This window comes from Girardinichthys multiradiatus, chromosome 14 (assembly GCF_021462225.1).
Source record: "Girardinichthys multiradiatus isolate DD_20200921_A chromosome 14, DD_fGirMul_XY1, whole genome shotgun sequence".
Classification (NCBI taxonomy): Eukaryota; Metazoa; Chordata; class Actinopteri; order Cyprinodontiformes; family Goodeidae; genus Girardinichthys; species Girardinichthys multiradiatus.
The window spans coordinates 19,919,045-19,943,785 of record NC_061807.1 but is presented as its reverse complement, the minus strand read 5'-3'; the positions used below and the strand labels follow the sequence as shown (position 1 = coordinate 19,943,785).

The following is a 24,741-nucleotide window of genomic DNA, read 5'->3' as shown; positions in this document are numbered from 1 at the left end:
CTCTCACTGTGGGATATCCTTTTTATATGGCTGGCACCCCCATGCCTCCACTGAAGCATGTGTGTGTGAGTGTTTGATGTTAGTCCGAGTGGTTAACATAATTTGAGTCCTCAAAGGGATGATGATGCTCAGGCACTCAAACACACATGCACAGATAGATAATTTTAGGCTTTTTATGTCAGTTTTTCCATGTACAATTTGCGCTTTTTAGCATCCTCCAAGCTGCGCCGCACTTATTATCTGTTGCATTCTCCCACTGTCCACATGGACACCCACCTTTGTTCCTCGACCTGCTTCCCAGAATGATAAAACCCGACATTATCTTTTGTTATTCATTATCGCAGATGGAGCCATCATTTCGTGACCTGGCAGCCTCTCTTTCCTCCTCCTCCTCCCTCTGCATATGTTTTTATTTATTCAAACCTCTTACTCTCTTTTTCCGTGCCCCTCTTTGCATATTTATTCAGGCACATCTCCCTCTCTGTTTTTCCCTTCTCCCCATTTTCTGTACCCATGTGTCCAGCTTTTGTTAGCAGCCTTGTTTCCATAACAACTTGCGACCTTTCACTCAGTGCATAACCATTTTTAATCAGAAGTAGAGAGGCAGAGAGGGGGTGGATTTGAAAAGGGTAACATTACTCAGGAGATGCACTAAAATTGGTGAGCAAAACAAATGATCCTCAGAGTGAAAAAGAGACGAGGTAGTATGAGGTATGGAAAGTGGCCTTGGTTTAATCTGCGAATTTGGAAGAGTTTTGTTTGAGTTTACTGTGGGTATTATCAGTACATACAAGCCACTGATGTTTAAGCATCTGTTTTCCTGGAATTGGGGGGTCTGCATGATTAAATCAACAAAGACAAGGCGAGTGAAGGGCAGCTGTAAAAAGACCTGGATAGATAACCAAACAGGGTAGGTTTCCTTTGCTGTGTCCAATAACACTGTGTGACACAGTAAATCAGAGGAGCCCCTGGTCCACCTGATTGCAAGGTGCACAGGTCCTGGGGCTGCATAGCAAGTCAAAATCATAACCCCTCCACTACCGTGCTTCACAATGGGTACACGGTGTCTGTGGGGATTTTCTGGTTCGTGGTTTTCATCAAAATTGGCGATGTGCATTAAGGCCAAACATGTTTGTAATCAAGCATTGGGACATTTTTCCAGATGTCTCACTGTAAATTCAAATTCAACATTGGAAAGCACACTGCCTGGCCCAAAAAATAGTCGCCACCAAAAAAAAAGGTCACACACTCTAATATTTCCTTGGAACGCCTTTAGCTTTGATTACGGCACACATTCGCCGTGGTATTGTTTCGATAAGCTTCTGGAATGTCACAAGATTTATTTCCACCCAGTGTTGCATTAATTTTTCACCAAGATCTTGCATTGATGATGGTAGAGTCTGACCGCTGTGCAAAGCCTTCTCCAGCACACCTCAAAGATTCTCAATGGGGTTAAGGTCTGGACTCTGTGGAGGCCAAGACATGTCTGAGAATGATGTCTCATGCTCCCTGAACCACTCTTTCACAGTTCGAGCCCGATAAATCCTGCCATTGTCATCTTGGAATATGCCCGTGCCATCAGGGAACAAGAAATCCATTGATGGAATAACCTGGTAATTCAGTATATTCAGGTAGTCAGCTGACCTCATTCTTTGAACACATACTGTTGCTGAACCCAGACCTGACCACCTGCAGCAACCCCAGATCACAGCACTGTCCCCACAGGCTGGTACAGTAGGCACTAGGCATGATGGGTGCATCACTTCCCCTGCCTCTCTTACCCTGATGCACCCATCACTCTGGAACAGGGTAAATCTGGACTCATCAGACCATATGACCTTCTTCCATTGCTCCAGAGTCCAATCTTTATGCTCCCTAGCAAATTAAAGCCTTTTTTTCCAGTTAGCCTCACTGATTAGTGGTTTTCTTAAAGCTACACAGCTGTTCAGTCCCAATCCTTTGAGTTCCCTTCGCATTGTGCGTGTGGAAATGCTCTTACTTTCATTATTAAACAGAGCCCGGAGGTCTACTGTTGTTCTTCTTAGATCTGATTTCACCAAACGTTTAATTGATCGCTGATCACGATCATTCATGATTTTTTTCTGGCCACATTTCTTCCTCAAAGACGATGGTCCCCACTATGCTTCCAGTTTTTAATAATACGTTGGACAGTTCTTCACCCAATTTTGGTAGTTTCTGCAATCTCCTTAGATGTTTTCTCTGTTTGATGCATGCCAATGATTTGACTTGTCTGAAACAGACTGACATCTTTTCCATGACCACAGGATGTATCTTTGGACATGGTTGTTTTAGAAGTGTGAAGCAACTCATTGCACCAGTTGGGGTTAAATAACTTGTTGCGAGCTGAAACATAATCACCCATGTAGTAATTATCCAATGGGAGGTTCGTACCTATTTGGTTAGTTAAATCTAGGTGACACTTTTTTTTGGTCAGGCAGTGTAGTTATATTGTTTTTAGCAAGAAGAGACTTTCTGCTTAACTGTTACAACCAAGTTTTATTTTGACAATGGCAACGCTAAAGCTACGCCTCACTCACTCCAGCCAAACTAAGTTTGGTTTTGGTCCTATAAGCTATGATAATTTTTCCATGGTAATCAGAATAATAGACAGCAACTTATGGAAAAGAAGATGCATGTTTAACTCCTGAGAAGGCAGCCAGCTGAGCGAGTGGGGAGGCATGGAATGTGATGTGCTTGGAAAAGATGACTTAGCTAAGGAATAATTAGGACGTGATGTTGAGCTGACCTGCAACACCTGAAACAACTGGACCGCTACTGTTTTCTGCAAATGTTTTCCCACCGGATAACACTACAGCATTGATTATTCACACTTTGTAAGTGCATGCGGTTTAAGGTCAGGATTCTGTAGAGATCTGTCAAGTTTTTCCACTCATCCTTGTGTTTATGGCTCTTGTTTTGTTTACTTGTGCTTAGTTATGTGGAAACAGGAAGGGGTTAAAACGTCTTGGTATGCTGCATCAGAGTTTGTTTCACTTGAGCTATGGCGCCAAGGAGATGTATGGTGTGGAAGCAGCTGAAAACCCATTCCATGAAGCTTTCTATGCGTCATTAGTTGAGCTCATCTAAAGGCCACATGAAGTGTCGAAGTCTGTCGCTACTGAACCTGCAACCACTGACTCAACCCTGCGATTTTTTTATTGCCTACCACTTTTTGGAGTGGCTGTCCTTCCCAATTGTTTCCTATTTGTTCTCATGACTGGGCATATTGTATTAGTGGCATCCTTTCATGGCATCCCACTGGAAATTACTGAGCATGCAGATGTTTATACAAATATATACATGCAGGGAGCTGGATTTTATAAACGTATGGCCAAGGAAGTGTCTGGAACACCTGAATTCAATAAGTTGATCTTTAATATTTAACATGCAAACCGAGGCTTGTAGAGTCTGAGATGGGTCTCTTAGGCCTCTTGCATTCTCTTGAGTATTGCCTCTGATGCAGGGCTAAATTTCCTGAGAGGTCCATCCCTAAAACGATCATCATCTATCTTGAATGTTTTCCACTTGTGGATAATGTTTCTTATTGTGGAATGATGTTCCTCTAAGGCCACTGTTGAGGTGTTAACTTACACCTATTGGCTCCAGACCAGCATACTGCCTTCAAAAACATAGTTTTACCATTCAGAGGATGACAAAAAAACTTCAAGACAGTTTTGTCTGATTGTGGTACCTCAAGTGTCCTTGAGGTGCTCCCAGTTTTCAGCACAGTTTTATTCAGTGTGGCAAAGCAGATAACATACTTCCTTATCATGATATAAATTTTCATTGATAATCTTCAACATATAATACACTCTATGAAAACTAAGATGGATGAAAGTGAAAAAAGACACTATGATTTGGAAATATCCCCACAAGCCGACCGAGATTATTCGGCAGCAGTGGTTACTTCCCTAAGGTAGCTGCTGATGAGGTAGTCATACATTTGCTGAGGATGCAAAGCAGCAAGGGTGTACTTAATTTTTCCCATGTTTGTATTGAGAATTAAGGAAAATATTTTTCCCATTACCTTATATTGATATTACTACAGTTAAATCACTCAAAACATTACAACTATTGGAAAAATCCAACTATTTTTTGGGTTGGGCGAATCTAAATATTATAAAAATGTTATATGGTCGTAAAAACATCTCTGTTTAAAAGAGCAGAAATGCACCAAGGGGCTTGACTCTGCAAAGCCCTTCAAGCTCCCAGCTAAATATAAAATTACTTTAAAAAAAAAAAAAAAGGTACTGACTGAAAAGGTTATAAAACATGAGTCATGTTCTTTTCAGAGCTGTGCTGCAGCATTTTGTAGTGTTTGCTGATAATCAAGGTTTTTTTTATCATGATCAGTAAAAATGGCTTTACAATAATTTCAATTAGAAGAGAGATAATAATATATAATCAAATGTCAAGTATGATTTGACACAGGTCCTCTTAGTTCAGGTGGGAAAGTAAAACTGAAATTCGCTAAGCAGTTTAACTTAACTGTTATCTCTTAACCGATTCTCAAATAGAAGTTTGGATTCTGTAAGAATTTGAATGAAATAAAAAATGATTTGATGTTAACATAAACGAGCAACATTAGCTTCATGACAACAGTCAAATATCATCGATGAGGATAAAAACAAAAGAAAGAAAAAAGTTTATTTCCACTGTGGTCCTCCAGATACCCAACACAAACATACAACTATAAACCAACAATGTAAATAAAAAAAAACAAAAAAGAAAAAAGAAAGAAGAATTGTTTACATTTTGTGTAACTCAACTCTTCAAGCAGAGTACAGAGGAATATCATCTGCATATTAGGGGTTAGAGATGTTGTTTCAGGGATTATGCAAGTGCTTTAACAGAAGTGGCCCCAAAACACAACTTTGAGGGATCCCATATAATAGCTTAATTGTATCTAAAAGGATTTGGTGGATATATTTCTTATAATAATACAAAATTAACTATAGATATTCTATCTTTATAGTCAGAAAATGAACTAGTCTTAAAGCAATTTTATTTTAGAAAATGCATGCAAGTAAAACAAAAACCAAACTAAACTAAAAAAATGAAATGATTGTCAGATAAAACAAAACGTACAGTTGAATAAATAAATAAATAAATAGGATTGAACTATAAGGGCAAATACAATGCAGTAATTTACATAAATGTAACGTGCGTTTTTTCAGGGTGGATTGTATTTACAAAAAACAAACTTCAATTGACTGTATGGGCAAGAACTGGTTGTATGAGTTTAAATCTATTGTGGATTTTCCTGAAACCAAACACGGTCAAAAGCATACTTAGAGACCTAAATATATACATAAATCCACATTATTACTTAGATCAGGGGTACCAAAATAAAATACGTGGTGTAATAACTATATGTATTTTAAAATGAATAAATGTTTCTGAAAGATTACATTTGATAATTTAATTTCATAATATATCATTTAATTATTTAATGGGACAGTTCATGGTACATTTCTTTATTTCATGGTACATTAATTTATTTTATGATAAATTAATTTATTTAATTTGTCCCTTTTGGACCTCCTTACACCTCAGCAGTCAAATCACAATAACTATGACAATCATTTTGATGTTTTGGACCCCTGGGGGGGTCCTTACCCCCACTTTAGGAACCCCTGCCTTAGATAACTATCATTTTGCCTCAACCACAGGTAATGCTCCTTCTTTTTTTCACCCATGCTGTGCGCCAGTACCACTGGTAGTGAAACAGACCCACAGCATGATGCTTCCACCACCATGCATAGTTAATATAGCTTTCATAGGTTTGAAAACATTCCACCAAACATACACTGCTGTAAAAAAGTATATTTGCAACATTGTCACTTTATATTTGAACCTGAGTGTTTAATTTTGAATTTATGTGGATTAGACGAAATCTGCGTTAATTCTGGGTTTTGAAAATGATTTAAATTGTATGTTATATAGTCATTTTACATGGAAAAAAAGAATAGTTCAAACTAAATATCAATAGTCTACAATTAATATGACATCCATGCAGATGATGGGTGTTTTTTAAACTTCTGCTAAGAACTATAAACAGCTGGGCAGCTCTAACTTCCAATGGTAAGCTACATGTAGCAACAAGCTGCAAAGTGTGACAGTGGCTCTTTGTGTCCAATATCAGGGCTAGATCTCTAAAAGGATTCCCGCGGTGAGATAAAACTGTTAATGTATGACTTGCTCACTTTCTGAGGTGAATATGCGTCTTTATACTCTGGGACTGTTCTGCAGAAAGTCTGACATCTGCTAAACTGGTTTCAGGTCTTCAAAAGGAACTGAGAGGTGCACACTTCCCATTATCTGTGCGGAAACAATAACTGTTATTAACATTCAAAATGAGCTAATTGAGTTAAGGAGAAGTAGAAAGGATGGTATTTATAGCGACTGTCTGCATGATGTGTTCGTGTATGAGCTCATACTGGGGGTCATGCCAACATGGGAGGGGTCGGACCGTCAAGTGGACAGCCCTGGAGCCCGCCCGCCCGCCCACTGTGCCCCACTCCAATCCACTCCACTCCGGGAGCAGCGCGTCAGGGCTGATGCCGGCCAAAGATAGATGGACTGACCGAGGGAGAAAAAATAACCCGAAACACTGCACAACTAGAGTAAAGACAGCAGAGCTGCTCGGTGGGTACGGAGATTGAATAAAACGGGAGTGACGCAGCGATCTCACCGGCGTCCGAGTCCAGGTCAGTGTCTGTTCTGGAGGCAGTCAGACACGGACAGTGGAGTGGAAAAAGCTTCGGGGAGCGGACACAACTGGAGCTCCTCTCTGTGAGTTAATTGTTCCAAATGTAAAACTTGATCCTTTAAAGTTGCCAGCTTTGATAGCAGCCAGAATGGACGGCCGCTTCTCCCTCGCTTCGTGTTGATCTGTTTTTCTTAATGCGACATTAGTTCTCACTCACAGCTGCCAATTAGTCACAGGACGCAGGCGCGCGCGCACTCAGAAAGACACTGAGAGTTCGGTGCGCGAGAACGGCCAAAGCGGATTCCTGTCGCGTGACAGAGCCGGCAGATGTTGCCACGCGCCCTGAGGATTCAAAAAGCTTCAAACGCGATAGATAGATAGATAGATAGATAGATAGATAGATAGATAGATAGATAGATAGATAGATAGATAGATAGATAGATAGATAGATAGATAGATAGATAGATAGATAGATAGATAGATAGATAGATAGATAGATAGATAGATAGATAGAAATCAATTTTACCATAATTTATTTCCACTACAAACAAGCTTTATTATGTGCTGTATTAATATTTAAAAGTTTAAACATTGTGTGTGTGTGTGTGTGTGTGTGTGTGTGTGTTGTTGGAAGTAACAGTACTAATTTCTTTATTCTTGGAATTAATATATTAAAAATATATATTTAAATTCAGATGCTTGAATGCTACATGAATATTATGAAAATATTTTTTTAAATTATGTTTCATATGAAAATGTTTTACTTTTACATATAGTTACAGTGTATATTTACTATGTGTAAGTGTTTAACTATTTCCAGAAATACTGTTTAAATATGAAAATACAAAAAGGTATATTTAATTTTAGAATAAGTCACAGTTTTTATTTACTGTGTGGATGTAGTAAAATAGTTCCACTATTTTTTACTTTGAATAAAAACAATTGCATATATTTTCAGAGTTTATGTGAATAAACATATGTGAATGTAGAGACTTTAAACTTACATTTAATACTTTAATCTTGTATATAGTAATAGGTCATTTATTCACTATGTTGTAAATTTTCCATAAATCTGTTTCTTAAGTTTTGTAAAATAAAAAACATGCATTTTTATAAATAGATTGCTTACGTTTACTGTCTGAATGTTGTAAAATCTTTCCAGAAATATTTTTTGCATGTACATTAAAAAAAAAAACATTTAATTTTATTTGCATTCAAAGTTTATTTTTACTATTTGAATTAAGTGAAATTTTACCAGAAATTCTTTTTTTATTTTAAAGCTTAGAATAATTATGAATTTGTTTTCACTGTATTTAATCACATTTATAATTATTATGTGAATGTTGAAAAAGAATCAGAATGTACTTTTTTTTTGTACAGTATTTTTTAAATATTCTTAAAAGTCTATTTTATTCAAGCCAGTTTTGATACTATGAATAGACAGCTCTCAACAAATTTATAAACAAATACATTTTCAGAGAAAGAACACTTCCCAACATGCATTAGGTCTATTTAACATCGCTGATTTAGGCATGTTAATCACTATGTTGTCAGTTTTCCGCTCCAGCAGTGCCACATTCTTAAACCTAATCTGGTGGTTAATAGCGTTCATATTTGTAGCTCACGGCTCATATTTTATGCAGCTTTCCCCTGGCTTTGAAAGGCTAATCTGTCCCTGATATAAGCGCATTGGTCGGCCTGCCATCTGGGCTGTATTATAGCAGAGAGGAGAGGGCATTTGAATAATTGATATTTAGCTATTTATAGGAGGATTATTTTGTTGCACCAGGGGACTACCATATCTATCTATCTATCTATCTATCTATCTATCTATCTATCTATCTATCTATCTATCTATCTATCTATCTATCTATCTATCTATCTATCTATCTATCTATCTATCTATCTATCTATCTATCTATCTATCTATCTATCTATCTATCTATCTATCTATCTATCTATCTATCTATCTATCTATCTATCTATCTATCTATCTATCTATCTATCTATCTATCTATCTATCTATCTATCTATCTATCTATCTATCTATCTATCTATCTATCTATCCATCCATCTATCTATCTATGACTCTGATCTTCCAGTGTAGTGGGCTGCATCTGAAGTGGATTAACAGTGTTATGGCTGCTGTTCACACTCTCTCCACTCTCTCCTTTCACTCTATTTCACTCTGCAAGGACAGTTGACCATTGTTAGCCCTCTCTCAAGCCTCTTTCCTATTTTTTGTGGGGGGGGGGGGGGGGGGGGGGTGAAAGTATGTGTGACGATAAATACTCTGATCAAACAGAGCTTAACAACCTGCCCAAACAGATAACATAGTGAGGGGGAGGAAAAGAGAGGCTAGGAAAGGAAGGAAAAGGGGGGCAGTTGGAGGGAGGTGAGGCTACTAAAAAACAGAAATGAGGACAGGCTCTTTGTGTTTAATATTCTCTGTTAGAGCTTTTCCAGTGAAGTACAAAAGCAGGCTAAGATTACACAATACAAATAAACCAATATTTGCCATTTGGAATATTAAAAAACACACATGTTGTTGTTTCCAGTTTTTATCAGGTTGTGTCTGAATGTGCATTGCACAACAGGAAATATAGAAAGAAAAGCAGAGGATGATATGAGGCAGAGATCATGAGCCAGATGTTACCCAGTGCCCTACCAGCACATAGCCGGACCCCCACAGGCTGTTCACTCTGGTTGACAGCCTCTTTCTCTCTGTCCTCCATCTGATTTTGGCTATAGCTGCAGTGTGCTGGTCCCTCCTGTTTAGTCTAAAAGAAATCTGTCAAACATCAGTCCAGCTAATGTCATATTTGCTGCGCTCCTTGTTTAACAATAAATATATTTGACAGCAATATGCACAGAAATTGCATGTCTTTCCTCTTCCTGTTCAACTGGAAGGGGTTGTCTGCCATGATTGTCAACATCCTCGGCCTGTTGTCTTATGTTACCCCAAAATTGCCATTTTAACTATTTATTTATTTCAAATCCATCCATCCATCCATCCATCCATCCATCCATCCATCCATCCATTCATCCATCCATCCATCCATCCATCCATTCATCCATCCATTCATCCATCCATCCATCCATTCATCCATCCATCCATCCATCCATCCATCCATCCATCCATTCATCCATCCATTCATCCATCCATCCATCCATCCATTCATCCATCCATCCATCCATCCATCCATTCATCCATCCATTCATCCATCCATCCATCCATCCATCCATCCATCCATTCATCCATCCATCCATCCATTCATCCATCCATCCATCCATCCATCCATCCATCCATCCATCCATTCATCCATCCATTCATCCATCCATTCATCCATCCATCCATCCATTCATCCATCCATCCATCCATCCATCCATCCATCCATCCATTCATCCATCCATTCATCCATCCATCCATCCATTCATCCATCCATCCATCCATTCATCCATCCATCCATCCATTCATCCATCCATCCATCCATCCATTCATCCATCCATCCATCCATTCATCCATCCATCCATACATCCATCCATACATACATAAAATAAATTTCAGGTGCCCTTCAGTTAAATTTTTCCTACTTGTTTAAATTTTGCAGGTCATCATTATAAAGATCCAAGTGGACTTAGCCGGACCGTTTGGCAGATCAGTGGCTTGTCTTATTGTCCAGGTGAGTCTAGAATTCTTGTCCTGACCACAATACATTGAAATAATAGATTAATTCACCAAAACTATATATATTATAAAAAAACATTTTGATAGGTTATATTCTTTTTACATAAATTCAAAGTGATATTGGGGATGAATCTTTTTTATTGAGTGGTTCTTATAGACATTGCTTAGTAAGATCAACGCTGACAATTCTGAGTACGATCATAAACTTACCGTTGTCTTACTGTTATTCATCTTCTAGATAACTTTAAGCTGAAGTTTGCAATGGCAGACCAAACCAAGCAAATACAGTTCCTTGCAAAAATATTTATATGATGTGAATTTTCCCACATTTTGTCAAGTGTCAGACACTAACTGCGTTTTAGTGGTTTAATGTATTTTGGAGGGTTTTTTTACACAACAGACAGATGATGGAGAAAGATGTGGAGAAGCAGGGTTAGGTTATAAAACAATATCCCAAGTTTGAACACCTCACAGAGCTCTGTGGAAAGAGAACTATATAGCTGAAGACCTACCATGAGGCCAAGCAACCGGATGATTAATAAGAAAAGAAGCCAAGAAACCCCTGCCTAGTAACTCTGGAGGAGCTGCACAGACTCACAGCTCAGTTGCGAGTTTCAGGTAACAGGGCAACTATTCAAATCTGAACAGGGTGAAGTTGCTCCGGTCAGATGAGACCAACATTGAACCTTTTACACCACATGCAAAACGCTGTGTGTGACAAAAAGTTAACACTAAATGTCACTCTGAAGACACCATACTAAAGGAGAAACATAGTGGTGGCACAATCATGCATTTCTTCGGCAGGGACAGGAAAGACAAATGGTTAAAGGGCTGAATTTATGAAGCGCTTTTCCAGACATACTGACCACCCAAAGGTTTTTTTTTTTACACTAGAGCACATTTATCCAATAGCACTTACAAACACATTTATACACATTGGTAGGCAACTTGAGGCTAAGAGCATTGCCCAGATGAACATTGACATGTGGAAGCTGGAATTGAACTCACAACTTCTCGATTGCAAGATGACCACTCTTCCCACTGATCCATAGTTTCCTCTAATCATAGTTTCCTCTTATCTATGATTAGAGGAAACTATAGATCCTCTTATCTATGATTAGAGGATCCATAGTTTCCTCTAATTATAGATAGAACTAAATACAAGACAACTGTGGAAGAAACCCAGTTAGAGGCTGCAAAAGACTTGAAACTGAGTTGTAGGATTACCTTCTACCAGGACAACAACCCTAAACAGAGCTACGATTAATAATCTAGATCAAAGCATAATTATGTGTTAAAATAGCCCAGTCAAATTTCAGATCTACATGGAATCGACAATATATTTAATTTCTTGAATGTTGATGTTCACAGATGCTCTCCATCCAATCTGACTGAGCTTAAGTTATTTTGCAGCTGTAATCTCAACAAAGAGTAGCTGTAAAAAATAGTGACTTATGGGGGTTGAAAAGAAATGCACACCACACTTTTCAGATTTTAACTTCTAAAAACAAAATAGAATAGAATTTCACAATTATACACAACTTTGTGTTGGTCATCACAATAAATCACATTAAAATTCATTAAGGTTGGCACTTGTAACCATGAAAAATGTCATGGATATGATTTTTTCTTTGTCTCTTTGCAGTGATGGATTCGCCTTCCGATCTTTTCGATGACTCTTCCAACCAGATACGCAGTTTTACTCCCGGTCTCTCCTCCGCAGATCTCCCTGGAGTTCACACTGTTCCTGCCTTTAGAGCCCCAGGTTTCCCCCTCATCCACCATCTTCTCCAGCCAGGTGGAGGTCCAAGGAGGATCGGAGGGATCCTAACAGCTAACCTGACCACGCAGAGACACATGGAAGGCAGGAGCCTGGAGGAAGAAGGGACTGTCGGTCACATAGAGCATGGGATGGAAAGAGCAGAAGAGAGGATGATGGAGGCAGAAGATGACTTGGCGGAGGTGAAAAGGAAGTGTAGCGACACTGTGCTCATGGCTGAGTGGAGTCAAGATGTCATGAAAGTCAAAAGGATGAAGCTGGAGTGCAGGCAAAAAGATAAGGAGGTGGAGGAGGGTGGAAAGAGGAGAGAAGGGAGGAGAAAGGAGAGGGAAGAGCTGAAGGAACAGTTGGAGGCGGCCAGGGAGAGACTGCAGGCCCTTCAGGAGAAAGTTTGGAAGGCGTTTGGGGAAAAAGCAGAAAAGGAGGAGAAGAAAAGGAAGTGCTTAAATGAAAACGGATGTGATGGCGATGGAGAGGGAGATGAGGAGATGGTGGAGGACGAGGAGGATGTCCCAGGAGAGATGTACGATGAGGAGGACATTGATACTGCAGAGTTGGAGAAGGGATCTTTCTCCCTTCTTTCTGTTTCCCATTTTGACAACTTCCACAAACGAAAAGAGCAGTTGCATAAAGACAGAGAAAGAAGGATAGACAAACGAAGAGATGGAGACATGGAGGGCATAATGGAGGGATCAAGGCTGTGGCTTGAATGTGGAGGTCTGACGAGAGGAGACTGGGATGGAGGGACTGAAGATGAGGATGACGAGGGAGGACAGAAGTTTGCTCAGGCACTGAAGCTGGAGCTGGGCAGCGCTGTGGCTCGAGTCATTGACAGAGTTCTACGTCTTTACACGGAGATGACAGATCATTCCTCTCCTCCTGCCGCCATCTCTTTTCACCCATCTGATCAGGGGCATGATGGAGGGAAGGAGAGGGAAGGGTGGATGGGACTTTTGACCAGAGGAAGGGTGGAGGAACCAATGAAAAAGAAGGAGGACGGAGACAGAGAGCAGCAGCTTAAGAAGTTAAAAAACGGGGGCAGCCTTCCTTCTGGACCGCTGCGTTGCTCTGAACAATCAGATCTGCCAATGCCATTGGCTGTTCACAGGTCACCTGACACACGAAAGACCTTCCCTCTCCTCGGACCTCCTCTCTCCACCAACCTCAGCTCCTCTCACCCAAGCCTCCCTCTGCATCACCCTTCTTTGACTAGACCCACTCCTCTTGCTCACCCTCCCCTCTTACCCCCAGCTTCGCAGCCCAAAGAGACCTCTTCCTCAACCTCCTTCCACCAAACTTCATCCTCTTCTTCTTCCTCTTCATCCTCCTTTCCTGCACCTCCCCCTCCTCCACCCCCACCTCTCCCTCTCCCATTGCTCCACTACTCCATGCAGCAGCTCTTTTCCCGCTCACTCCACCACCCACAACTACCACATCTCGCTCCATCTCGGAAGGACTACCTGAGCTCTGACCCCTTCCTGGAGTTCTCCTCTCATGCTTCCTTCCCTCCGCTCCCTTTTCTTGGACACCTGGACCCATCGCTGAGTCGTCATGGAGTCAGAGAGAGGGAGAGAGGGGTGAGGGGAGATGGGAGCATCAGAGGAGGTGGAGGGATGGACGGAGGAGAGCTCTACCTGACCGCTGGGGGAATATCCTTTTTGTCCGTGTGTTGGAAGGAATAACAGAGGATTGTATTTATTCACTTTTGTGTTTGACCTTAACTGGTATCATGTTTACACTCAGGAGGGATTGTCTCCCTGCCATCTGAAGAAAGCCAAACTCATGTTCTTCTACACACGCTATCCCAGCTCTAACACACTCAAGACCTACTTCCCTGATGTCAAGGTAAGCGTGTCTCATTGCTTCATCCATCCATAGTTTCTAGTTATTCAAGATAGGGTCATAGAAGGTCCAAGATGGAAACCAAGACTGAGAGAAACTTTCGGGCTCATTCCAGGTGATACCAGGCCAGAAGTGATATATAGTCCATCCAGCAAGTTCTGTGTCTCCTCCCAGTAGGACATGCCCGATTCCTTTCAATACAGAGGAGTGGCTACTCCTCTTTTTGGGTCAGCAATTTCTTCACCAAGACAGACCAGAACATTGCTTGACGAGGCCCAAATCTGTCTATCCATCTCCTGTTCGAGCCTACTATTACTCCTGAAGAAGACACCAAAAGAAAGTCCTCCGTAGTCCTCTACTGGAGGCACAGATTTTGCAAAGAGTACGCTTTTTTGACTTTGGTCATTGCCTCAGACCTAGATGAGCCAACCTTGATCCTGGCCACTTCAGACTCAGGTGGAAACAATTACAGTACACCCTGAAGGCCATGCTTTGAAGACAACAGAACCAAATAATCTGCAAAAAGCAATGATTAGACCTGAGATTCCCAAACCAGATACGCTCCTCTCCATGACTACACCTTAAAATGTTGGGAATGAACACCGCACTCAGAAACAGTAATGAGGGGAAGCCCTGGCCGAGTTTACTCTGCAGACTCGACTCTATGATGAAAATACGGACACAGCTCTTGCTTTGTGTATGCAAGGACCAATGGTGGCATTCCTTTTGTTGTCAGTCAAAAAATACTCATCTTAATACACACACTTCAAACACTCATTAAACAATTGATGAATCCAGTATTATAATTTAGTGTTTGAACTACTAGGATAATTTATAGTGCTTTCTATGTGGAGACATCAGCTAGATGTCTCCAGATAGAAATCATCCACATCCACAGTGTGCCAGTGGAGTGTGTGTCAGGCTGTACATCTCCCTGCTCCTACCTGGTCAAAATGGCTTGCCAGTGCCTAATTGTCTTGAGGAATCTGAAAAGAAACCACCTCCCTTCAGGGAACTTCTACCTTTAAGCATTCAGAGCATCCTGACCTTCTGTATTATAGCTTGGTACGTTGCAGACCGGAAGGTGTTGCAGAGTGTGGTGAAAACTGCCCAGCATATAACTGGGGCACCAGTTCCTGCTATTGAGGACGTTTAAACGAAGCATTGTGTCAGGAGGGCAGTTAACATCAGTAAAAACTCCTGCCACCCAGCACATAGACCAGGACTGTCCAAAGTCGGTCCTCGAGGTCCGGTGTCCTGCATGTTTTAGATGTTTCCCTGCTTCAGCACGCCTGATTTCCACCTATGGATCATCACCAGGCTTTTGCTAAACTGCAATGACCTGAATCAGGGGTGTTAAAGACACACATAGACTGTTTGTCCTTCTGCCTTCTGGGAGGCGCTACAGAAGCCTCTGGACCCGAATGACCAGGTTCAAGAAGAGTTGGTTTTTTTTGTAATAAAATTTGTAATAAAATGAATAATGCAAGAACAAGGTTAGCCAGCATGCATGAAAGAAAGAAAAAAAATCAAGATCACAGTAATTTGAAAAATAGAAAACCAAAGAAAGTGTCAAATTATCACATGTAAAAATAATAATTTAGGGTAAAAAACTACCACAATCTTACATTGGGAGCAATCCAATGTATTTGTTACCTTGCTGAAACCCAAACAAAACATTTTTCTAGCGTATTTGAAAGTTAGTAAATATGAATCAGCATAGTTATAAAAAATTTTTTCCCCCTACTGCTGTCTCCCAGCTGAACTCGGCCGCCCGAGCAAATCAACGTTCAAGTTTACTTGAAACTCCTGATGCAAAAGTGAAATTATGTAAAATCACACAATCAGGAATGGTACAGACTGCTATGAAACTAAAGAGTTATTGAAAAAGTCTCAGATACATAACTCACATTAATTGGTTCATTTTGATTGAAAAATGTATGGAAATAACACTGATTTAACAAACTCACTACTATTGTCCAAGGGTTGTATGGCCCTAAGCAAAGGATCTGAAACCCTATGCTGCCCAAAACTTAAAGGAGAGTACATTATTTTACCTGCTCACAATGTTTTGTCAATCAGATTTTAAGACAGTGCTGCAAATTAAATCTCAGAGCAGTTCCTGCTTGGTTACACAATGCTTTACAAAAGCCTGGATACAAGCAAAACCTACGGTGCCAACCATATTTAACAGAGCCACAAAAGAGGTGCAAATAACCTTGCAATGAATTCATATTTGACAACTGTAGCATAATCTCCAACCTTTAATCTGAGCAGCATCATTCATTTGGAAAACAATCCCCCAATAAAAAATAACGATGTCAAACAAAATTGCTGGCTTTTTCCCCATTGAATAAATACACTCAAATTACTACATTAAGGCAGAATTTATTTTCCACTATTTAAATAGTTTGCAGAGGAATCAAAGCTATGACCTTGCCATAGTTAGTTTAAGTATTTGACTTCAGAGTTAGCCAGCACAGGTGGCAAAAAGCAGCCACAGGCACAACTTGTCCAAACTCCAATACCCTCACTGTATAGAATAAAAAAAAGATATGTTCTGGTTTATTATTCATTTAAAAATAAATTGAAACCAAATGTTGTTTTATAGTTTGTGTATCCAATTAAAACTAGGTTCAACCCATGACAACAAAAAATACATAATATTGTAAATAAATAATAAAGCTAATAAGCATCCTTCTCCTGCCTTTCCTGCTGTCTAGTTTAACCGCTGTGTGACGTCCCAGATGATTAAATGGTTCAGCAACTTCAGGGAGTTCTTCTACATCCAGATGGAGCGATTTGCACGCCAGGCTGTCCGTGACGCTCTCACACGGTGGGTTGTGCTCAGCATTGAATCCTGCTTAACTCTTTATCTCTGCAGGAGTCCGACCATTTTTACAGGATTGTGCTCATTGCTACAGTTTTTAATCTTCCTTAAATGTTGGATGATGTGCATGTGCATTCTCTGCAAAAAGGTCACAAAATATACAGTAGATGATAATAACTATAAATGTAGCAATACTGGCTTCTTCCTTTAGTTCTCATACCATAAAAGCAGTTTCACATTGCAACAGATGTATATCGGGATGTTTTGTGCTGCTTTAAATTTCGATAAGTTTGAACTCAACAGTTTATCGTTATTCAGTTTTACAGACATTTTTAATTTGCATTTTTTGTGTTTGCATGTTAACTGATTTGTTCAAGTCAACAAATGTATTTACGAGCGGTCTGTAAATGAATTACTCAAACTGAGGATGTTTTTAACCCAGGGATGGTGCTGCTCACCTGGGCCGGGAGAGTCAGCTGCGAGTGAGCCGTGATACGGAGCTCTACCGCATACTGAACATGCACTACAACAAGAGCAACGTCTACCAGGTCAGGGCTGTGAGGTGTATTATATGGATACAGTTCTGCTCAGAGGTTTACATACTCTCACTATGGGCATGAATGTCATGTTAATTTGGGGATTTGATGATTTATTTGAACCATCCTTTACCAGGGAGGAATCATTATACAAGAAACAACTACAATTTTCAAAACAAAAAGTTGGGGCACAAGTTTTAATATATGGCAGATTTCCTCAAATCTACACATGGTCAAAAATAAATGTACATACACACTTAAATATATACATACTTTTGCCGTTTTCTTGGCACATATCCATCTTTAAGCGAAATGCATAAACTTTCCATATGGCTGAGTAGAGTTATTCAGGAAAATAAATGCTAGCTAGCTCTTCTTAAATAAGTTGGGATACGTGTTTGAGATCATGTCGTAACATCTAGTGTCCGAATTTCAACCTAACCGACCTACATCTTACGTCGGATTAAAGGAAAAGGGCCAAGATCTTCAAAAACAGGTTGCACAATGGCAGTGTTGTAAGCACAGTTGCCTTGCAGCATGAATGTCCTGGGTTCAAATCCCAGCCTAGGATCTTTTTGCATGGATTTTGCAGATTTCTTGTTGCTCCTATGAGCACTGGAGATAAGTGCTGCCCCCCTGTGACCATGCAAGAATAAGCATGTATAAACAATGAATGGGTAGATGGATGTTCAAGAACAACCCTCAGATCACCAAGGCTCAAAACCATCACGGACTGGAAGATACTGGAAAACCAGTGTCACTACAAACAGTGATGGTGCCGACCAAGAAAGAAGCCCAAACTGTAACACCAACACCTTCAAGTCCAACTGAAATTTGCAGCAGCCCATGTGAACAACCCAGATACCTTCTGGATAAAATGTTTACTGTTGGTTTGGGCAAAGATTGAACTGTTTGCCCACCAAGATCAATGTTTGGATAATTCAAAGTGAGGTTTTCAAAACTAAAAACATTGTACCAACTGTCAAGCATGGTGGTTGCATCATACTCTGGGACTGTGCTGCTGCCAGTGACACTGGTGCCTTGCACGAAATGGGTGAAATAGTGAAGAGGAAGGGCTACCTCCGAGTTCTTTAAGTTCAACTCAAACCAACAGCTAAATAGTTGAACCTTGGACATAACTGGTAGTTCTAACAGGGCAACCATCATAAAAACAAACAAAAATTAATTTCCGAATGGATAAAGTTTTGTTTCAGTTAGTGTTGTTAGCCTGTGCAAGCTAACAATTAGCTTCTGGGATGTGCCTGATTTCACTCCTATTGAAAATTAGGATATCACAACATTTAAATGAACCATCGACATTTCTGATAAGAACAGTGGGTAAATATCCAGCCAAAGCTTGTTGATAGTTACAAACAGCATGGGGTTTCTCTACAATTTAAATTCCATTGATCCAAATGTTATTTGGGTGTATGTATATTCTTAAGGCTGTGAGTTTGAATTGATGTGAGACAGACAACAACCTTCTTCTCCTCATCAAGCATTTAATGGAGCTCAGGATTCTGTGGAACAAAGACCCCTGCATGTATAATGCATCTATAATTTTGACTCCTGTGATTTAGAGAAAATACACAATTAATTCAAAGTTGTGCTCGGAATATTTGTTTTTAAAAGTAATTGAAATAAAATGAGTTGAAAAAGAACAGCTCAAATAAATCATTAAAAGTTTAAATCTAATATGGTGTTCATGCCTATGATGAGTGAATGTAAACCTCTGTTGACTTTTGACCAGAACTGTAAATGTTATACAGTTATTGATCATTTGAAGCACAGGACCATGCCCCACCCACTTACCCCACTCCCCCTTTCCCGACATACACTACGACACATGGGCTGCTCAAACTAACAAAACACGGTTTCCATTTTGTGTCACAAAATTCCCACATTTACCACTAGTCGACAGTAGTGGTGCACTAAACTGACAGCAAAATCACAGGAAAACATCTGACTTGTACTAAAGAGATTCTACTTTTCAAACGTTACATAGAATCAGGTTGGCATTTAAAAGTAACATGAATAACCTTTGACAATAGCAAAACATTAATGTCTACATTAAAAAAAAAAACTATGAAAGGTGCTTTTTCTCCTTTAAAAACTGTCAGCAAAACTGGAAAAGCTGCACAGCCTACAATCCAGCAAATGAGAGAAAATCTATAGAGCTAGTGCATGTTTTGCAAGAAATATAACAAGAAAACAAATTGCCAAAGAAAGTACAATATTAGGCCTACCTACTGCATTCAATTAAGCTGTAGCAGTTTATTTTTGTAGTGCCAGTTCACAACAAAGATTGTCTAAAGGCACTTTACAAAGAAACTGAAAATGTGTCTTACGCCAAAACAAATTCCTTGTATGTCCAAAAACGTACTTGGCAATAAAGCTTTTCTGATTCTGATTCTGATTCTGATAAATATATAGTCAATCCAATCCAATTTAATAATGTGGACAGATTTAAAGTCAATTACATACATTCCAAATCTGATCCTAGATATAAAACAATGCAGTGAAGCTCAGTTTATTATTCCATCTTGTAAAAATCTTTCCAAGGAAACCCAGCAAACTGCATTGGGCAAGTGGCGACAGTGGACTACACGTGGTTTTATTAGCAAATTTTGTTATAATTTAAGTTTCAGCTGTGCAAAACTTAACTTATGAAGCTTTTAATCACATCGTCCTTTGAGGTTGCCTCTACTGTTCATGTTGGCCCTCTGTTGTACTATCTTTGAATACTTACTGCTGTCATTAGAGTTAGCATTATAAACACTGAAAAGTAGTACGTGTACGACTGACGATACGGATTGGCATAAATAATAAAGAACTGCTTAAAACAGTCACAGTATGAATGTTTTACTACTATTGATGCGAGTAGCAACCATTTTGAATGCGGAATTCGGGTATGGTCATGTTGTCCTGTCTTTCCGAATAGTAATTCCGAGCTTCACGGGTGTCCCAGTTGAAATTTCCTACTCAGTGGTTGGAAATTCCAAATTCCAAGTACAAATTTAATGCAGCATAAGGGTCTGGCTCAGGGACCCAGAATGACAGGTTGCAGGATTCGAACCAGGGTACTTGTAGCCTCTCCAGGATGCAAATGCCCTGCTCTCTACCACTAGTCCACCACTCGATGTAATGCTAATACCTCTGTAAAGCTAACTCTAGCCTGCATTACTAACCGTTAACTGTAGCTTGAATTGCGAACATTAGCGTATATTGTTAATTGCAAGCCGTATTTACCAATAACCAGAGTTATGAATAATTTGGCTCTATAGCTAATAGTACCCCGTACTGCTAATAGTAGCCTCTATTGTTCATAGTAACCCGTAATGCTAACACTAGTCTGTACTGCTAACTGTAGTTTGCATTGCTAACAGGAACATGTATTGCTAATAGTCCCTTGTATTTACCAATCGCCTGCGTTATGAATAGTTTGGCTCTATTACTAATAGTACCATGTAATGCTAATAGTAGCTCAATTGGTAAAGTAATTGGCTGTAATGCCAGCAGTAGCATGTATTGCTAACTGTAGTTTGTATTGCTAACAGTAGCAAATATTGTTACTGTTAACAGTAGCCTGCATTTCACAGTAGCTTGCAATGTTAATAGTAATCTGTATTGGTAACAGTATTGCTAATTGCTAAGTAGCTTGTATTGCTAATAACAATTTTCTAACAATTTGAAGTCCACCATTTTAAAAAGACTATTTTAGATTTGAAAACATTGTAGACAGTTCTCTATTTAAAAACATGAAATAACAAACAGATGAATACAATAAAATAAGACTATAAACATGATAAAACATCCACAACACGGATTTTAAGAGGCATTTAGAAGACAGTTACTTAGATGAAAGCAAAGATGACATGTCTTACCATGTTTGGATAAAAACAACTCCAGCTCATCAGTACAAACACTTCTTACCAACCGTCAAGCACGGTGGTGGAGGGTTGAATATATGGGTTTGTTTTGCAGCCACAGGACATGCAGCCAAAATATTCTAGAGTCAAATGTGAGCCAAGCAGGAAAATGGTCCCAAACAGAATGCCAAATCTACAGCAGAAGGGCTGAAAAAAGAGAAGAATCGGATTAAAATGCTGTGGTGGAACCTTCAGAGAGCTGTGCATAAACACAAGAAACTTAAGCAATATTGTAAAGTATTGAAAACAACTACTTTATGGCTGGTAAAAGGTGTTGCAGGCGAATTATGGGGGATGTACTTAGTATTTCAGACACTTTTTGCCTTGCTCTTTGTGTAATAAACGATGACACTGGAATTTGTTTTGTGCATTTGAAGTAGAATTTTATCTGTTAAAATCCAGATCATTTTATTATAGCCGGACACAATACCCCAGGACCTAAAAGACGGTTTACTTACTTTTTACAATTACTGTTTATGCACCTAAAGAAGCAAGTGGTTCATGCTTTCTTCTTCAATAATTTATCCAGCGTTGCTTGTAAACATTGATAATCTGCTAAACTAGGGTTTTACCTTGTTAACTTGTATATATTGCAGACTGTGACGTGTATGTTTCTGTGTGCAGGTTCCAGAGAGGTTTATCGAGGTGGCAGAAGTGGCTCTGAGAGAGTTTTACTCAGCCATTTGGACTGGGAGAGACAGCGACCCCTGCTGGAAGAAAGGAATATATAAAATCATCTGCAAGCTTGACAGTCCCCTGCCAGATGCCTTCAGGATGCCTGGCTGTCCGGTGGGCTGACAACTGAGTTGTGTTTTTCTCCTGTACATAAACACTAATGCATGCTCCGCTACATTGTTATCAAGGCTTAAATAAACTGTCAAACTGTGAGTGATGGGTTTAGTCCTCAGTTTGAGGTTTAAAACCATTATTTAGGATATAAACACATACATCATCAACACAAGAAAACACTGGACACACTCAGTGGTTAAATAAGAGTCTTGTGACTGCATTTATCTTGCCCATACCACCGAATTAAAAGGGACGGAGCAGGAATTCCTTCTGCAAACATTCCTCTGCAGTCAGGCTGACTCCAGACCAGAGCTTTTCTAAGTTTCAGGTTTGATAAAACTCTCCTGAAACAGAGCACTGAAACAAGCTTGTACTATATATTTTGTTACAGGTTTCTCTATATGTGTGAGGCAGCATTTTACTGATGACCAGTGGAAATGTTAGAATATGATTCATGGTTATTGAAATGAAAACTTGATGTACAGTACCTTGCAAAATTATTCACTCCCCTTAAAAGTTTTTGTCACATCAGCTACGAACCTCTATGTATTTTTTTGGGATTTTATGTAATAGATCAACAGAAAGAAGGGCATAATTGTGATAAGGAAGTCAAATGACATGGTTTCAGACATTTTATTAAAAGTACCGTTATCTTGGTACATGTTTTAAAAAGTTAATGTTACAACAAGTTGGACCTTTTTAGCTTGTGGTATAAAAACAAAACTGAGATGTTCTTATTCATTGGCATGGCTTGAATGAGTGAAGGACGGCTGTATGTTTAGTGTCGTTCTCCTGCTGTAGTGTCTGTTGTGGTGAAGAAAGACCTACACCAAAATGCAAAGTTCTCGATTTACCGGTCTGTCTACGTTTAGATCCTTACCTATGATCATGAGATATAAATCATGACCAAAAGAAGGAGATCCAGGGTTGAAATGTGCTTCCTCTGGAGGGTGGCTGGAAAACGTATATCACCCTCCTTTAACTTCACACTTATGTACTACTTTTTGCTGCCATATCACATGCAATCCCAAAGAAATACAATTACATTCCTGGTTGCAACGTGGGAAATTGTGAAAATATTCAGAGTATATTTGCAGGGGTATATCCTGTGTCTGGGTTTGTTTGCTGTCATCAGAACATGCTTTTCTAATTTGCAATCTTCAATGAAAAGCGTTGTTAGTGATGCTGGACAAATCTTCGATTATTATAAGAGTCTAGAAATAAAGTTGATTATCTTTCAAAGCACAGACGTGTCACTCAGTCAGTCCTTTGCGTCTTTGCTGTGTGTAATTATTGTACAGCGTTGGTGCATGTTAAATAAAACTGTACTCACCATGGAAATCTGGTAAGACATATTAAATATGACATAGCGGTAAATTCATGTTTTGGTGTTTCTTTTTATGTACACTTACTGTTGATATATTTTATATTCTTTTAATGTGAAGCTGAAGTAAAACAGTTAAAATATCCAAACATTTGTTTTACAGAATTGTTGCTTTTTTTCTTTAACCTGGTATATTGTGACTATTTAATCTAAAATCAAAGATAGATTTTGTTGCTGTAATTATTCGTGATGTGAATTCAAGTGCGTGTTTCCCAGATTTGTAATTTGCATTTTTTTTCTTTACATTGTACAGAATGTGCTGCAGTCTCTGCTGTAGATCTGTGCCTCATTCAAACTTCAATTAATCTCGATGTCTTATCCGCAAATTAAAGTGATACCAAGCTCATGTCATTAAATGTGTATATTTATATGCAACATGAATTGCATCATACATTTAGCACCCTCCACATTTATTGGTAAAGATATGTATCCTCCTCCATACTTAACATTGGGAATGATGTGCTTTTCCACTTCTTTGTTATCAAAATTACTTAATTCATTTCAAAGGGAAATTAAATAAACTTCCCCAGCTAGAGTTACAGTAGAGTTTAGCAAACTCCACATGATTATGTTATTAAAAGTCCTCTTCATGTAAACTGCCCAAACAACCGGTTAGCATTTAGAAATCATCTATTGGTTGTCATGAGGACTTGGTGAAGCCAAGATGCCACTATCTAGATAGATAGATCTATCTTAAGGTCTGCCAATAATTATGGCATCGGTGAATCTGCTAAAAAGAAATATTTTTCAATATTAGATATTCATTTACTTAAATTGACAATGATTTATTTCTAAAAGTAAGATTTTTTGGAGTGACAATAACTATGGACAGTGCTCCATCTGACTACAACGTATCTAAAAATTTTCTTCAATTTGTTAATGGAGAACAGCTGCTTATAACCTGGTGATAGAGCAGCTGATTCTAATTAAAAGGAAACACCACATATAAAGGCAATCATTTTCCCAATTTAGAATGAAGTGGATAAACATATGACTTTTAGATATTCTTCTTCTGCTACAAATTGTTTTTGAGGGTTGATTCCTCTTCCTTTATCCTCCAGTTTCCTTTCCTTATTATTGGGTGCACAATATGCTTGCAAGGACTTGACTGAAAATGACAAATTCAGCTTCCAAAGACAAAAAAACACCTTTGAAATACCTTTAAAAAGCCAGACAAATTTGATGAAAACCACCTTAAGAGATATGGTGTAATCTGGTTAAAACTGTTTA

At 39.1% G+C, this 24,741-nt stretch overlaps 1 protein-coding gene across 2 annotated transcripts; it reads left to right on the top strand.

The window, feature by feature from the left end:
* Nucleotides 1-6,535: 6,535 nt before the first annotated feature.
* On the top strand, nucleotides 6,536-23,857 carry prox3 (prospero homeobox 3). 2 transcript variants are annotated; one of them, XM_047386615.1, is made up of 7 exons: nucleotides 6,536-6,816; nucleotides 10,345-10,416; nucleotides 12,067-13,850; nucleotides 13,939-14,046; nucleotides 16,767-16,879; nucleotides 17,316-17,421; nucleotides 21,963-23,857. In XM_047386615.1, the coding sequence occupies exons 3-7, from the start codon at nucleotides 12,069-12,071 to the stop codon at nucleotides 22,134-22,136; spliced, it is 2,283 nt and encodes a 760-aa protein (XP_047242571.1). In that variant the 5' UTR covers nucleotides 6,536-6,816; nucleotides 10,345-10,416; nucleotides 12,067-12,068; the 3' UTR covers nucleotides 22,137-23,857. The 2 variants fall into 2 exon arrangements, with proteins under 2 accessions (XP_047242571.1, XP_047242569.1); XM_047386613.1 differs by having other exon boundaries at nucleotides 13,933-14,046.
* Nucleotides 23,858-24,741: the final 884 nt, after the last annotated feature.